Source organism: Octopus sinensis, linkage group LG15 (genome assembly GCF_006345805.1).
Source record: "Octopus sinensis linkage group LG15, ASM634580v1, whole genome shotgun sequence".
Taxonomy (NCBI): domain Eukaryota; kingdom Metazoa; phylum Mollusca; class Cephalopoda; order Octopoda; family Octopodidae; genus Octopus; species Octopus sinensis.
Genome location: NC_043011.1, coordinates 30,927,378 through 30,944,877, shown reverse-complemented (window position 1 = coordinate 30,944,877; position 17,500 = coordinate 30,927,378). Strand labels below are relative to the sequence as shown.

General features: G+C 37.2%; 2 protein-coding genes across 4 annotated transcripts in view; both read right to left on the bottom strand.

The window, feature by feature from the left end:
* LOC115219663 (cholecystokinin receptor type A-like) overlaps window positions 1-744 on the bottom strand; it is a 19,597-nt gene extending 18,853 nt beyond the window's left edge. Inside the window, exon 1 of the mRNA XM_036509578.1 lies at window positions 512-744. The gene's annotated coding sequence lies outside the window, so the exon portion shown is untranslated. The remainder of the gene's footprint in view (window positions 1-511) is intronic.
* An 820-nt stretch (window positions 745-1,564) lies between these two features.
* The window catches only part of LOC115219944 (cholecystokinin receptor type A-like), a 72,121-nt gene continuing 56,185 nt past the window's right edge, over window positions 1,565-17,500 (bottom strand). The window contains exons 1-2 of one of the 3 annotated variants that reach the window (XM_029790246.2): window positions 11,734-12,038; window positions 1,565-2,903 (exon numbers count right to left, since the gene is read on the bottom strand). In XM_029790246.2, coding sequence (XP_029646106.1) covers window positions 1,717-2,817 — 1,101 coding nt within the window. In that variant the 5' untranslated portion in view covers window positions 2,818-2,903; window positions 11,734-12,038 and the 3' untranslated portion in view covers window positions 1,565-1,716. Of the gene's footprint in view, window positions 2,904-11,733; window positions 12,039-17,500 lie in introns of those variants that run through there. The other 2 variants (XM_036509575.1, XM_036509576.1) reach the window with 2 other exon arrangements.

The window sequence follows — 17,500 nt, the reverse complement described above, 5'->3', positions numbered from 1 at the left end:
ACATAAAAAATAACCCTTGTCGCCTGTTTTATCTACTCCACATTTCGAGCGTTTACAACATGTGCCTTCGTCAAAACAGTTGGTCCCACATAGCAAATTAAATAGAATTTGGAATGATTTGCGGAGGGGCAAAGTTGATAACAACACCAGGCGAGTGAATATATATATATATATATACGACGGGTACGCGTCTATAGCAGGCACTAACGCACACGTAATTGCACGCACACACACACACACACAACACACACACACACACACACCACACACACACACACACACACAAGCACGCACACATACATGCACGAACGAGCGCACGCATACACACACATACAGATACACACACACACACACACACACACACACACACACACACACACAGACTCTCTCTCTTTCTCTTTATCACCGGTATTACTTCTGTCATTTTCGCAGGCAGCAAAACGTCACCAGATCCTTGTCCATCCACGCTTCTTTGTAACGCATCTGATGTTATTGAAATTGCCAATCTCACCTCTATAAACACCGCATGATCCGCTTTGACCAATAGTAACCAGATTTCTTGTAGCCATCTTGGATTTCCTGTGTTTCTCCATTCGGTAATCTAAGCCTGAATGAGCCGGGTTACTGTTAGTAGCCTGCGAAACTTTAAGTCGCATTGAGCCGAAACAAACTGTTTTATATAATAGTATATTTAACTCCTACTCTTTGTGTTGAGTGCTGTTTTTTTCCGTTTGTTTTCTCACTTGATTATGTAAGAAATATGAACGCACGTGGTCGCATTGTGTAGGGAATACGATCGCACGTGGTCATATTCTTAACGAATTATTATAAGCCATAAATACAATGCAGTACCAAAAGAACATAGGTGAATTGACGACAAGCCTTCGGTTGAGAGATAAATATTATTTTATTTACAATCGTGCTGATGTTAGAAGTTTGTAAGTGTTAGCACATATGTGCGTATGCAACACGTTTTTGTGTCTGTGTGTTCGTGTGTGTGACAGACACAATCAGGGTGAATGCATGTAGCATAGAAAGGTACAAAGCATAGAGTTAATAATGGAAATTGGTTTATAGTTTGTATAGCGAAGATGTTAGAGGCGACTCGAAGTTGGTACATGATGGTGGCGACGGCGAAGATAGTAGGCTTCCTGTGGTGAGTGTACATTAGCGTCGTCGCTAGTTGTAGCAGGAGCAATCGTATATCGCTGGGTTGAGTAGCGCTGTGGTCTGAAGTTAGTCCTTACAAGGACTGGAACTAAAGACGTAAGTATACTGAAAACGCTCCCTTATATACAAGTAAAGTGGCTCAAACGAGCTTAAGAAATGGGATCTTAACCAAAGGCCGTGATTGGCTGGCCTGGGACAGTTGCGCGAAATAAGTAGAGACAAATCGCGTCACGTGTCAACCAATCAGGTTAGTGGTTACAACAGGAACAAGTTGGCCAAAGATGGCTGTAACCTCAAACGAGATCATTTCTGCCTTGTCTTTCAAACCGTGAAGATATTAGAAATCGCTATAGTCATATTTCAAAATGGCTGAAACTGTCATGCTACAATTAGAACCGTGTAGTTACGTATTCCGAACGATTTATATTTGTTTTCATATAACATTCAAATATCGAAGAAAAATAGTTTTGTGTGGCAAATCATGTATACCAGTTTCTGCATATTTTAAGTTGAAAAGAACTTATGAATGATTATAAAATGATGGCTTCAACGAATTTCGATATTTTTTTTATTACACGGTTTGAAAAGATTGCGAAATAAAGCAAGCAATTCATTACGAAACTGTCGATTAAAAAGTCCGTAAATATAGGGATTAAGAGCAGAGCTGAGATAAAGAGAATACGTTAATAATTTGTTAATCACTAGTTCTTTATCACTTGCAACGACTTCAAAATCTTTAACGAGCAACATCCAGAATACTCCGCCGAAATGTGGTATATAAGCGATAATCCACACCAAAGTGATGATGAAGAATATTAAATTAGACCGAGCTGGTGGCATTGATTGTTTTTTAAGATGTGCAAAAGTGGATGGTTGCATCACTGAAGAACGACTATCTGTAAACTGATCTTCAAGTTTGGTAATGGTGCGAGTAGTGAAAGTTTCACGAAACTGAATTGCTTTAATTTTCTTCGCTTTGTAAATTTTCCAAATGCGCATTCCAATTAATAAGTATATAATCAAAAGAATTATTAACATACAACAGCAAACGGTCGACACGAAAGAATAATAGGCTAAAGAATATATTGTGCCATTTATATAGGGAATAAGTGAACACTCCTTTCCTATATTTCCACATCGTTTCACCATTTTGTTTTGTTTGCCGTGTACAAAAATTGCTGGTATAGAAACAATAAGCGTGAAGATTGTAAAAAATGCTAGAATCTTTTTTGAATTTCTAACGGAGATATTTTGTTTAAGGGGTCGACATATAAGAATGTATCTATCAACTGCTATAACAAATACAATCAAAGCTGAATTGATTACTGCTACAGCTACCACATAACGTATCACACGGCATGCAGCATCATTGTGAAAAGTGTAGGAAAAATGTAGAATCACAACGTCCATAGGTATACATATTATGCAAGTTAGAAAATCACACACAGAGAGTGCTATAATAAACATATGCGTGGCTGTCGCATCAAATTTATAATAGTATATGTATGATACAAAGCAATTCCCAATTGTTCCAAGTGCCATTGAAATTCCGAGATACGTTATCACTGGAAAATAAACATCCACCATTTTAGTATTTAGTTCTTCCAAAACACTAACACAAACGTTGACACTATTGCTTTGCTCCATTTTCTAATTTTCCTCCAAATTCTTGGAAATATCCTTTGTAACTTTGAGAACAGTGTTCTGATTTGCAATGGTATTCCTCATACTTCCTGGAAAGAGAAAGAAGGGTGATTTGTAAATAGTTTATTTCAAGAGACTCTCTAAAATATAATGCTTTACATTCAGAATTAGGTCAACAAAGATTTGTGCAAAAACAAGAAATACGTTTATCAAATATGTGTGTGTGTGTGTGTGTGTGTGTGTTCGTTTTTAACGGTTGAACCCGAAATAGCTGAAGCTGTAAATAATAGCATTATGGTTAAAAAGACCATTTGGAAGGACGAAGTCTACTCTTCGGTCTCGAACCTACACGTGTTGTAAACATGATAGACTTTCTGCCATTGAACCAAAGTAATATTTAGAGTTTCTATATTCATTTTCGAAACTTTGTTCTTACCAGCGAGAACTGCATGTTCTTGACGTCATAACAATTTAGAAATTTCGAGAGAACGTGAAATAATTCGCTTTCAACGGTTAAAATCGAAGTAGATAAAGTTATAAATTATAGAGTCTAAATATTGGCTTAAGAAACATTTTGGGTAGAAAAAGCCGAATTTATGTAGATATGCACGTATGAATGCATGCATGTATGTATATACGCACGTACGTACGTACGTATGTATGTATGTATGTATACATGCGTGTATGTATGTATGTATGTATGTATGTATGTATGTATGTATGTATGTATGTATGTATGTATGTATACATGCATGTATGTGAGTCCTTGTGTTTTTCCCTCCTCCCCACCAATTAGCAGCTGGTGTTGGTCTCCTTAAGTCTTTGTTATTTAGCGGTTTGACAAAAGAGAAAATAGTATAAGTTCCAGACTTATTTGCACATCTAAACCCTACAGGGTGGTGCTCCAACATGCTTGCAGTTCAATGACTGAAACAAGTAAATGGTACAAAATAAGTATTTCCGTAATTTTATTTCTGTTGCACGCTTTCATTATACTGCCAAGCTTTATAAGCCGTTGGCATGTGTTGTGGCTTGTTTTGGTGTTAATTTTAATGCTTGTATAACCTATTCCTATATTACACTTACAACATCTCTTTACATAGTGCTTGCAAAACTTCCAGTGTGTGTCGGTCTTAACTCCGTCATGTTTGTGGACATATTACTTCTTGGCTAAGACTGGATAGCCATGTCAATTCCAGTCTCTCCAACATATTTCTCGAACTTAGTGATTAGTGCTCCGAGACACCTACAACTACTGGGATGACAGTTTTTAAAAAATTTTATGCGCCCTTTTTAAGCCTAGCCAGGCTCATGGGCCCGGTTTCCCGGTTTCTGTGGCGTATGTGTTCCCTCCAGCTGGACGGGACGCCAGTCAATCTCAGCGTTACCCAATAAACAGGAAGAAAGAATGAGAGAAAGTTGGGGCGAAAGAGTACACCAGGGGTCGCCACCACCTCCTGCCGGAGCCTCGTAGGGCTTTAGGTGTTTTCGCTCAATAAACACACACAACGCCCGGTCTGGGAATCGAAACCGCGATCCTCCGACCGCTAGTCCGCTGCCCTAACCACTGGGCCATTGCGCCTCCACTGTCTCTTCAAAATGCATGTTCTTGCAATTTTGTCTTATAGTAACTTGTATTTTTCCACCTTTTCCAATTTTTTATCACCCACACGTGCGTCCCCATGTATGGCTTTGTTTCCTTCTACAACAATCCATAACCTTTGTTTGCACCACAACAATGTCTGGTCTCTGAGCATCAGTTGATTAGTCACATTAAATTGTAAAATCCCACAAAATCTTATATTTATTATCCCCAATGACGCCTCCAGGTTTATGTTCGTACCATTTCCGTACTTCTGCTACAATCTTCAGTGAACAAACTTAGCCACGTTATCCTGCCTCATTTCGTATTCCTTCTGGGCCAGTTTGCTACACTCACTCACGACATATATGATTCTTTCGTTTTTGCTGCCACACATCCTACAAAGGGGTGGTCTTGTCTTTCCCTTCGATTTCTCTGAGGTATTGCTCATGCATTGTTTTCATTTTCTAGTTGCTTACTAATTGTTCTTCATCTTGTTTCTTAAATGTCTTTGCATACATCACATTTTCAGTAGGTATCTTGTTGCTATTTCAAACAGCGGCAAGCACATTTCAATATGCTATTTGGCGTTATCATCACACTCAAATCTTGTACCCTGTGAGGCCTCTTCCTCCCATGTACCTAGGCACATGCAGTCTATTGGTATCGTTTTTAGGGTGGAGTTCCTTGTTCCTTTTCATCACTTCCCTAGTTTTTCTATCCATTTCTCCAAGATCGTTCTTTGTACACCTAATAACACCTGCGCCATATCTCATTAAGTTAATACCCCACGTATTTATTGCTCTGATCTTATTCATTCAAGTGAGTGTACTTTCTATACCTTATTTGATTCTTCTGAGGTATTCTCGCCTAAAACTTTATTTCATCTCACTTCTTGATTTTGTCATACTCCAAGATACCCTAAGCGGAAAGTGTAACCTCTCGAAAGAGCTGTTCTTCACTCCTGCTCCAGAGCGTCGGCTGCGGGGTCACTCCGAAAATCTCTATCTGCGACGATTTTAATCGAAGGAGAGGGGCTTTCTCCGTCCGGGTTGCGGATCCGTGGAATAAGCTGCCGGACGAGATAGTGAAGATGCCGACGACCGCTCGGTTCAAAGTCTCTCTTGACCAGAAATGGCCTGAACTCTTTGCATGAACACCACCCTGTACATAACTCCATGTCCCCCTACATGGCCTTGCTTTTTGCTTTTTGAACCAAAAAATTAACTTAACTTTACTTAACTTATATCCTTCACTCTCAACATCCTTGATTCTCTTGCTGTTGGGTAGTTCTACACCATCAGATGACACTACTTTTATGAGAAGTATACCACACCTATTAATCCCAAATTCCATTTCGATATCCTTACTGAATATCTGCACTGTTGAAACCAGACCATTTATTTCACGCTCACTCTTACCGAAGATCTTCAAGTCATCCAGGTGATTTAATTTTTTTCTCCACTTTTCAAGTGTCATTTTCCGTAGTATCTGTGTGAGGGGTATCATACAAATCACAAACAGCAATGGCGACAGACTATCACCCTGAAATATGCCTTTCTCGATGTTAAGCTTCGTCAACCAACGATTTTCCCGATGATGTTAAGACGCTTGCTGGCTAGTTCGGATGGGACCTCCAAATGAAAATAAGAACCGACAAGAGTTTGTGAACAGTGTGGCCATTCTTGCTTAGAAAATGGGCCGAGAAGAAATGCGCTTGATAGATTGAGCGGTAGACAGTGACACGTACAACACCGTCGCACCTTGTCTCAAGAAACATCTGACTCGATAGGTTCCATTAGTTATCTACTTCCAACACCCTCTTTGTGGCTGTCGTTACAGATGCGCAGGCACACACCAACGCTGACACACCTCCAGAAATATGTGGAGCGTGTTAACGGGGATGACGATGAAGAAAATGAAGGGGAGCTACTTTAGATGTCATTCATGTGACACATCTGCTGAAGCTTGAATCTTGGGTCGAGCTTAGATCAATTTTAGGTGTTTGGCGTATAGAATGTTGCCAGGCGCCCAAAGCATTCTGTCAACAGGACAACACCGTCAACGGTAAAAAAAAAAAATGGTGTTGTTTTTGATAGAGTGCTAGTGGAAGGTATGAGAGATGATAATCTGACAACTGCTTTGTGTGAAGACAACAATCTCAGGAGCCTTTACTGGAGAACTTTTAAGTCGAGGGCTATGGGAAACATTAAAAAAAAATCCATAACAATTACCACAAATAAGGCATTACCTGCTTGAGACAAAGCATGGAAGTGCCAAAACCCGAATCAGCACGAAACGGTCCTGCACCCAATTACTTAGGGTCTGTGCATTAGTAACATGCGGTTTTATGTGGAACACTTACTGTCACGTGCACGACGAGTTCGCCTATCAGCCGACTTTATAGCTAGAATTATAACGGCATCTTCTTTTGGCAAAGAAGGGTGGCAAACAAGTATGGCGGGCTCATTTTAAAGGCTTAAGGTGGGTATTTTACTATCGAACCCAGCGAGAACATTTGATTTAAGGTCTGTGGTTATTTTTGTGAAAACCTGTAGGATTTGAAAATTTGGGAAGGTGGTTCCAGACTTGTAAACGTTTCCAAGATAATATTGAACAGAGAATAATTATATATATATATATATATATATATATATACATTCTGCATTAAGCCATGTCATTAAAAAATGTAGATGCAAAGAATTATCTTTAACAATATTTTAGTGTAGAACCCCTAATCTAGGTAATTGTCTTTATTCTGGGTTGGGAACGGCAGGAAAGGGCGGGAAATAGATGTGGGGCGGGTAGTAAAACATAAACCTTTGGAGAGAGAAGACAACTATCGAATGTGTCCAAATCGTTTTTATTTTCTATCTGATCTCAGAAATCCTTACTATCATTATAAGTATTTCTTTTTCGGGATCTTTTCTTTTTGATGGACGGAATTTTCTAGTTAACTAAAAAATTGGAAACTTCGTATACTGGTAGAATGTGTCAAAAGAAAACATTATTGTAAACAAAATTGAAAACAAAATTGTAATTCGTAACTTTAACGTAGTTTAATTCTACGAATTTTAACTAATGAAATCCTAGCATTAGAGCTCAAACCATTTTCTGCGTCTAAAAACTCACACACACACGTCTTATTCATCTTTTCTCTCTTCTGTCTTCTGTCTTCTACATGTGCTAGAAATAACAGCTATATCTCTTAAATCGATGAATTTCGTCGCCCAATAACAATATTAACGATATATTTTGAATATTTTCTTAATTTTTTTTTTTACCGAAAATGCTTCTCCCATGGTTTTGAAGGGCCAGAAACAACAAAAGCAAAACAATAATATGCCTAAAGCGGTCTAAAAAATTTCGAAATATTTTTTCATAAAAGGATGCCCCAGCTTGTCGGAGGCTGTGATATAAATTGGGGAAAAAAATCCTCGACACCAGTGCGTAATTGGTACTTAATTTATCGACCCCGAAACGATGAAACATTGCCCCCCCCCTTCTGGTTTATTTACCTTTTGTGTAAATTTGTTGCGGCAAGGGGCAACTCACGAACGTGTATGTATGCTTGTGTGCGTATGTGTGTGTATGTATATCTCCGTTTGTATGTGTGTGTACGCTTATATATTAATTACTATGTGCTTGTGCAAATGTAAATGCATGTGTTTGAGAGAGAGAGAGAGAGAGAGAGAGAGAGAGAGAGAGAGAGAGAGAGAGAGAGAGAGAGAGTGACAGAGTGTGTGTGTGTGTGCAAGTGTACGTGTGTATATATCTGAATATGTGTGTGTGTGTGTGTGCGGCATGCGTCTGCTATGTTTCTTTATCAATATCGATAACACAGCAAATGATTTGAGCTCAAATGCTCGGATTTCATTGGTTAAAATTCAAAGATGCTGGGATTTCATTGGTTAAAATTCGAAGAATTAAACTACGTTAATGTTACGAATTACAAATTTGTTTTCAATTTTGTTTACAATAATGTTTTCTTTTGACACATTCTACCAGTATACGAAGTTTCAAATTTTTTAGTTAACTAGAAAATTCCGTCCATCAAAAAGAAAAGATCCCTTTTTCGTAAAAATGAGCGTAAAGCTTACGAGGCTAACATATTTTCCTGGTAACTCGTTCATGTAAGAAATAGGTTTTTCTCAAGTTTTTTTTTATGAAACGAGTACGATTTTTGTAGTCGGCGTATGACTCCAAATTCAAGTCATAGGTGGCTTGAGAACTTGATACAGGCATTGTTTGGACAATATTGATTGAATATTTTCCACCTTGTACAAGTTATGTAACATCTACGATGGCTTAGCAAAAATAAGGTTTGAGTTTTTTTATGTGATTCCAAAATTCAAGGCTTGCTCAACATTAAGCTATTTTTTTGTGATCAATTTGTGTGCTTCAACTCTAATAATGTTTTGTTGTTTAACACCATTTTCACTCACCGCGTCACGACGTATAGATCGGATTGAAGCTCTGTTTTATGACATATCATCTTGATAATGTCTTGCAGAACATTAAGCAATTTTTTTGTGATCACTTACTAATACTCGTTACAGATGCACAGGCACACACCAACGCTGACACACCTCCAGAAATATCTGGAGCGTGTTAACGGGGATGACGATGAAGAAAATGAAAAGATTATTCTTTTCTTTTGCTTGATAGTTTAGAAATCGAGGAAAACAGAGAACGTCATTAGTGCATGCGTACAGAATAATAGCCGTTTCTAGAGTAATAGCGTTCTCTCTCGTGAAAATATATTACAGTTGCAAATAATTTCAACATCACTTTGATTTCTCCTACATTTTTCGGTATATTCTCTGAAGCGTAGACCTCGATTTTATATATTTTTACAAGGTTAGTTAAAGTCTTCGTTTATATATATTTCTGTTATTATATGAAAATGTTTCGGTATATTCTCTGAAGCGTAAACCTCGTTTCTATATATTTTTACTAGGTTAGTTAAACTCTGCGTTTATATATATTTCTGTTATTATATGCCCGTAACATTCTATCATTCTCTCACAAGACTCTCTTAAAGAAAAGTATTACGTTATCTCAAGTGACGTATTGCTTTGCTTAATATTATGCCTTTAAAACATTGTCAATAAAAGATGGCTATAACTTTCAGTAATGCGGATAAAGTTGTGGTAATTAATAAAATTTAACTCAAATTAACCCGACAGATTTCTCTCTATTATTATCCTGAAACTGTGCAAGAATCAATTTGCGTCTTCTCCTGTCCATCTCTAGGAGAATTCACTGGATCCAGGCCTTATTCCTGAACGTTTTCTGTCACTGTTTCAGCCCAGTTTCTAAGATTATTCTTTACTTTTGCTTGCTGGCATTTTCAAGTTGTTTATGTAAACATTAAACGGAAGTGGGCCTAACATAATACCCTGGGGAACACCACTAATTATTACTCTTGTTTAAATTGCATGAGCCACAAAATATCGAGTCCTATTTGTTAGAAAATATTTCATCCACTGCTGTAGCTTATCACGGACTCTAAAGGTGGATAATTTCTTCAGCGGAATTCTGTGATAGACTGTGAAAAACTTGACTGAAATCAAAATAAATAACATCTGTACTGTAGCCCCATCCTAAAGCTTTTAGAGAGCCATCAACGTGATGGAGGAGTTGTGTTAGACAGTTCCGACTATTATGAAAACCATGTTGAGATCAAGGAATTGATTTTTTTCCAGGAAGAAAGCTATGTTCGATCTCACCGGCTTCTCGAATTCTTTAACAATACGAGTGTTTAGTAGATTAGGCTGTAATTCACTGTGGGTAACTTATTTCCCTCTTAAAAACAGAGACAACACAGTGGGACAGAAAACGCTCAGAATAAGGCATGGATCCAGAGAATTCCCCCAGAGATGGACAGGAGAAGACGCAAATTGATTCTTGCACAGTTTCAGGATAATAATAGAGAGAAATCTGTCGGGTTAAATTGAGTTAAATTTTATTAATTACCGCAACTTTATTCGCATTACTGAAAGTTATAGCCATCTTTTACTGACAATGTTTTAAAGGCATAATATCAAGCAAAAGCAATACATCACTTGAGATAATGTAATATTTTTCTCTAAAGAGAGTCTTGTGAGAGAATGAAAGAATGTTACGGGCATATAATAACAGAAATATATATATATAAACGCAGAGTTTAACTAACCTAGTAAAAATATATAGAAACGAGGTCTAAGCTTCAGAGAATATACCGAAAAATGCAGGTGAAATCAAAATGATGTTGAAAATATTTGCAACTTTAATATATTTTCACGAGAGAGACCCTATTACTCTAGAAATGGCTATTATTCTGTACGCATGCACTAAGGACCTTCTCTGTTTTCCTCGATTGCTAAACTATCAAGGTTCTATGAAGAAGAAAAACAAAACATTCCATAAATTGCTTCCAGATGGTAAATAATTGAATTTTTAATTTTAATGAATGTCTCTCTTCGTAATCCATCCAATTAATAAGTTGCAGATTATATGATGCTGAATTTTTCGAAAACAAATGAAATAGCACTCTACATGATTAATATACACAAGAAATTATAATAACATCGTAATAGATTAAAACAGATTGAATATAAGGATTGTTGTCAAACCCACAAAGTCCTCAGGAAACATTTAATGATTTTCGTTCCTTTGTGTTTAATTATACCTTAGTATTAGCAACGTAATTTTCGTGTTTCTCATCGCTCTTGATATTTGAAACTTTGTGTACAGTGCCTTTCCAAGGGGCCTATTTACGCCTGTCGACTAGGTCTTTCACCAATCAGTTTTTCTGTGGTGTTAGAGCTTTTTACTAAAATTAATGCATTCTGTTCTCATTTGTCATTTGATTGTTGCATAACCTGTTTCTAATGACGACCACCGCGAAGTGCAGCAAATTTGTTCGCTAATCCGGTGACTGAAGACTTTCAGTGATACAAACGACTCATTCAGCTTCTGGTAATCGTGTGTTCGGCTAGCATATTGTATTACTGACAATGTTGAGAATGCGTGGGATAAATTAAAGCAATACACGATATGGGTGAATGCACCGAAATTTTTGAAGCGATCATAGGAGATTTGCATAAGTTATGAGAGATAGATATAGATAGAGATAGAGATAACTAGAAAGTGAGTGAGAGAGAGAGAGAGAGAGAGAGAGAGAGAGAAGAGAGAGAGAGAGAACGAGAGAGAGAAAGAGAAAGATAGGTTGAGAGGGAGAGGGAAAAGAAAATATCACAAAAACATGCAGGGACTCTTCCTTTGATTTTCATGAATGATGAATAAAAAATAAGATAAGGGAAAAAATAATGTGAACGAATAAAGCACAGTACCTGCACAGTTGATTGTTCAGCGTAGAGTGATGAAGACAGGGCAGCGTGCATTATGTTTATATGTACGTAGAATTTGTGGAAAATTTTAACCGATTCCCGGAATATAGTTGAGGTCAAAAAGATTAAATGTCAACTCAAAACCAGTCAAATAATATCTAAGTGTATAATTACGTAATTTATATAATGGTGAATTATATCTAAACAATTTACAAATGGTTGTGTGCTCGCGCGCGTGTGAAAGCTTTTTTTGCACATTTATTTGTATCTATGCATAACTGGTACTCCGTCGGTTACGACGACGTGTGTTCCAGTTGAATCGACCAGCAGAACAGCCTGCTCGTGAAATTAAACTAACCTGAAAATGGCTGAGCAATCCTGAGATAAGTGTACCCTTATACGTAGTTCTCAGGGATATTCAGCGTGACCCAGAATCTGACAAGGCTGTGCTGTTGAATTACAAGTACTATTCATCTCTTTGCTCAAGGACAAAACGCTGTACCGGGAATCGACCACACGACCATGAGTCGAATACGCTAACCACTAAACTACGCGCCTTCACATTTATTTGTATATAGTTTAAATTGAAAGGCGTGTTGAGATTGATACAAAAACCCTCTTTAAAATATTAGTTAACTAAGATATACTTTATTTCTTCTCACTAGAATAGATTCCCTATCATGCATCGTTTCTCTACCCTACATTCTTGTGTGCAATCATGACATTATCACTTCTGTTAAAAGTGAATCCAAGTTAAGTAATTATGAACTAGCGGGTCCCATGAATATTTTACGGAATTAATAGTAAACCTATTAGGCGATTTCTGAAAACTTTATCCAAAATACCTGAAAGTGTAGCCTGTGTTTTGTCTCTATATCAAAAGATAGTCGCTCATCTGCTATTCATTGAAAAGCGAAGGAAATTGGAATACGATGATTACTTAATGAACTTTATATAAATATTTTACATACTTTATGCACAATTTTATAGACTTAATACACAGAACGTATTATATAAATGTTCACTCTTATTTTTATATTTTCCCCGTAAAGAGAAAAAAATTTCATTTTGAAATTTACATGGTCACAATTTCATCCCTAGAAAACAAACATTTCATAGTAAAAAAAAATAAATTATTTTCCTTTTTAAATATAGCGGGGTAACAATTTCACATTTAATGCAACATTACATACTGTGAACACCACATCGTTGGTAATTTATAAGCCAGGGCGATGGGTCAGAGCCAATACATATTTCAACTTGCCTAAACATTTCAATCCAATACTTCTTTGCAGACTATATTCGTGTAAGTTCTCCATCTTCTTTTTCTTTGTCTGTCAGTGTTGATAACTTCAATGCTCACATCAGATAATTTGCGAGCCCTTGAGAATGCAACATATAGCTGACCATAGCTGAATACAGGTTCAGGCAAGTACAGTCCCACTTTATCAAATGTCTACCTTTGTGATTTATTGATAGTCATTGCATTATTATAAAATTAAAACAATTTAATTTGTTTAATTTAGTTTCTGAAATTGTTTAGTCGGTTAAAAGTTCAATTGGATAAGTTTAGACTTAAAGAAAACAGAATTTGAACGAAAGGTCATTTGGATCAATATGGCTGTTGTTTGAAGCGGTATAATGCAGAAAATTCTGAAGAGACTAGTGACATAGAAACCCAATCTTCGGATAAACCTCACGGACTATTTGTATATATATAAGCAAAGAAAAAAAAATTATTTGTGCAATGAAGGGTTGCTATCAATGCCTTACATGTCTTTACATGGAATTAAAAGTTTTTACATGGATTTTACATGGATTTGTCTAATCTTTTAAATACAGCAATGACAGGTAAAAATATACACCCAATGTTGATGCTTGTGCCTGGTCCCTCAATCTGCTTGAAATAGCAAACAATTTTCCCTCAAAACACAGTCTAATATCTTCTTAATGAAAAGACCGGATGTTTATGTTGGGGATCAAAATGGATCTGATGAAAAAAATATATCTGATATATATTTTCTGCAGAGTGCGTAGGATTTGAAACAAGTTGGTTGAATGGGTAAAATAGTGGTTTTAGCTGTTTGTGTGACATATTTTTATGATTATTTATTACTTTTTTCATGTATGAAACTAAACAAAAACAAAAACAAAAGCAAAAATTGAGCTTAGAAGAAGAGAGAGAAAGTGAGGATAAGTGGACAACATGAAGTTAAATAAAATAAGGGAGTTCAGGTTACAAAATTCCCAGAAAAGGGTAGCATGATCAAAGCTTGGTTGTCTTTGATAATGAGTTTACAGGATCAGAGCAACACATTATCTCACACACACATAGACATTTGATACAAAATATATCCTAGTATATATATTTCTTTACTACCCACAAGGGGCTAAACATAGAGGGGACAAACAAGGACAGACAAAGGGATTAAGTCGATTACATCGACCCAGTGCGAAACTGGTACTTAATTTATCGACCCCGAAAGGATGAAAGGCAAAGTCGACCTCGGCGGAATTTGAACTCAGAACGTAACGGCAGACGAAATACGGCTACGCATTTCGCCCGGTGTGCTTCTTTTTTCTCTTCCTTCCTCTTAGCTCTCCATATATCTCAGCTTTGGCTGCTCGATCTTCACTTTTTGTTTTGCCTAAACTATTTTATGTTTACTCATACATGTATAGATACGAATATGTAAATAGGTATGCATGCATACGAGGTTTCGTGGCCAGTGTCTCTTGTACTTTGCTCTACTCATTAGGAACGGCCGTTAAAATGTTTGGTTTAGGAATCATTAAGCGCTTGCATTATGTTTATATAAAATATTACAGTTCTAATTATTTCTACGGCTTCCGGAGAGCATTTCATCTAAAGACCAAATTCTTTTTGGAAGCACTCCGTCGGTTACGACGACGAGGGTTCCGGTTGATCCGAATCAACGGAACAGCCTGCTCGTGAAATTAACGTGTAAGTGGCTGAGCACTCCACAGACACGTGTACCCTTAACGTAGTTCTCGGGGATATTCAGCGTGACACAGAGAGTGACAAGGCCGGCCCCTTGAAATACAGGTACAACAGAAACAGGAAGTAAGAGTGAGAGAAAGTTGTGGTGAAAGAGTACAGCAGGGGTCACCACCATCCCCTGCCGGAGCCTCGTGGAGCTTTTTTAGGTGTTTTCGCTCAATAAACACTCACAACGCCCGGTCTGGGAATCGAAACCGCGATCCTATGACCGCGAGTCCGCTGCCCTAACCACTGGGCCATTGCACCTCCACAAAGACCAAATATTAATTGGTAAAGAAAGTTTACACAATTTAGATTTAGGATTAAAAATAGTTCCTAATCCAAAGAAATGTTGACACTTCAAATACTTAGTCTAGCAATAGTATAAACTTAGATAATGGCTAAGAACATTGTTACAGAAAAGTTAAGTCATATCACCAGTCCGTATAAATTTAGTTATTACGGGCAGCTACTGAAGTGGCTAAATATATTGTTAGTCGAACGATTCTTCGCATCACTGCATTGCAAGTTTTAATTACCACCGCGTCAACTCCAAGAGTGAAAAATATAGCTGGGAAGTGATAGACTAACGTCATAATTGAATCCTCAGTAAATAAACGCACACATTAAAACATCTCATCAAAGAAGCTTATTATTGCACTTAACTGTATTTAATAATGCAGTTATCAATGGGCAACTAATTTCAAATTACTTTCACATAACTCTCTCTGTTTGCCTGTGTGGCTCACTTCGTGAGTTTGTGTGTGTAAGTGTGTGTATGTGTGTGTGGTGTGTGTGTGTGTATGTGTGCTTGTAATGAGGTTCATGCTATGTGATAATAAATAAAAAAAATAAAATGCGCCCTTTTAAAGCCTAGCCAGGCTCATGTGCCCGGTTTCCCGGTTTCTATGGCGTATGTATTCCCCAGCTGGACAGGATGCCTGTCCATCGTAGCGTTACCCATTTTTGCCGGCTGAGCGTACTGGAGCAACGTGAAATGAAGTGTTTTGCTCAAGAACACAACGCGTTGTCCGGTCGAGGAAGCGAAACCACAATCTTACGATCATGGTGCTGACACCCTAACCACTAAGCCACGCGCCTCCACCTATAGGATTTACACGTTATGAATTTTAATGGAGTAGTGTGAAACACGGCTCCTGTGGAAATCAAACGAAAGATTCTATATATAAAGAAAAGTTCTTATTGTTATATCTGTGCTGTTCTGCAAATACTAAGGTAAGCTCTTTCGTTCCATCACTATACCAGATTAGCCTCTTCCCTGCTAATCTCTCTTCAAGTATAACCGATTGATAACAGCTTTCGGATGGTAGGCTCCACACATAGCTTTCTAGTTTTCCTGTCAAGCTCCTGCATTTTGCTTTTTGCCCAATTCACAATCCCAGTTCCATATCTGATAACTGGCACTGGTCTTTTAATCTCTTCCACACACTCCTAGATACTTATAACTACACTAAAATTCTAATTTTTAAAAGTATTATTTCGGTATGTGCATCTAGGGTGATGATGCATGTGTCTGATAGTTTTGGTAAATGTAGCCTTAATGCATTTGTCAAGCACAAATTTCATTTTGATATCATTACTAAATCGTTCTACTGTGTGTAAGAGTGCTTGCATTTGTTGATCGTTTTTTGAGAAGAGTTTCAAGCCACTCATATAAAGTAGATGATTAACCGTTTTTCCACTCACGTTGTAACCATACTTTCTTTCATTCAGGAGTTTACTTAGAGGAAAATTAGTGCTAAGTAGAATAACAAAGGAGGTAAGGAGACTCCTTGAAAGATTGCACGATTAATATTGAGCCTACATTTATATTTGTTGAGACAGTGTTGAGAATTAATGTCGTTTCTACAGAGCTCCATGGCATGAGATACAAAAACCCTGATTAATGGTGAAATTTTGAATATCTCAAAGCGTCATTTTTATTTAGCTGTGAGGAAGACTATCAAAAGTCTTTTGTACTCTATCCATGCCACTGAGAGATGTCTTTTCCTGATATGATGTTTTTTCACGTGTGAAATACAAGATTTTCTGGTTACTAGTGAAATTTTGAACAACTCCAGGCATTTATTTATAAAGCTGTGAAGAGGACGATCAAAGGATGTCTTGTAGTCTATCCAGCCTACTGAGAGATGTTTTCCTGTTGTGACAATATTCAAAAATCATTCTGTGTTTTTTTTTATCATCAGGGAAGATGTTGTTAATGAGAAAATTATATGTATGTTTATTAAGAGAGATATAAGAGCATTGTACATTGTTGTAAGTCACGTTATAGGATTGTAGTAGTTAGGTGTTTTGTTTCATTTTTCTAGAGAGAAAGAAGATCATACCATTGGCCAGCCATTGTGGTGTCGTCTGCGATTCTTTCATAATTGCGTTGTAGCAACAAATTAGTTTCTTGTGTGAATTTGTAAACATCATGAACTAATAGTTTGGGATCTTATCCATAGCAGATGGCTTTTTAAATGTGAGCCTGACAACTTGTATAGTTGTCTCTTACCATATTTACTCTTCAATAAGCTCAGTGTCTTCTTTTTGTCTATTAATCCATAGGATGTCATAGTTGTGCTACTTTTCATCTACAAAAATTTTCCTCTAGAATTCCAGTATTTCATGCTGTGAGTGGACTTCTATTTTGATGGTGCTTTTTCCAATATGCCAGTAGAACATCTTTGGATTATTAGGAAACATGCGGTTATCTTTGAAGAAACTGGACTGTTTTCGATGTGGCCTATATGCGTGGTTTCGCCT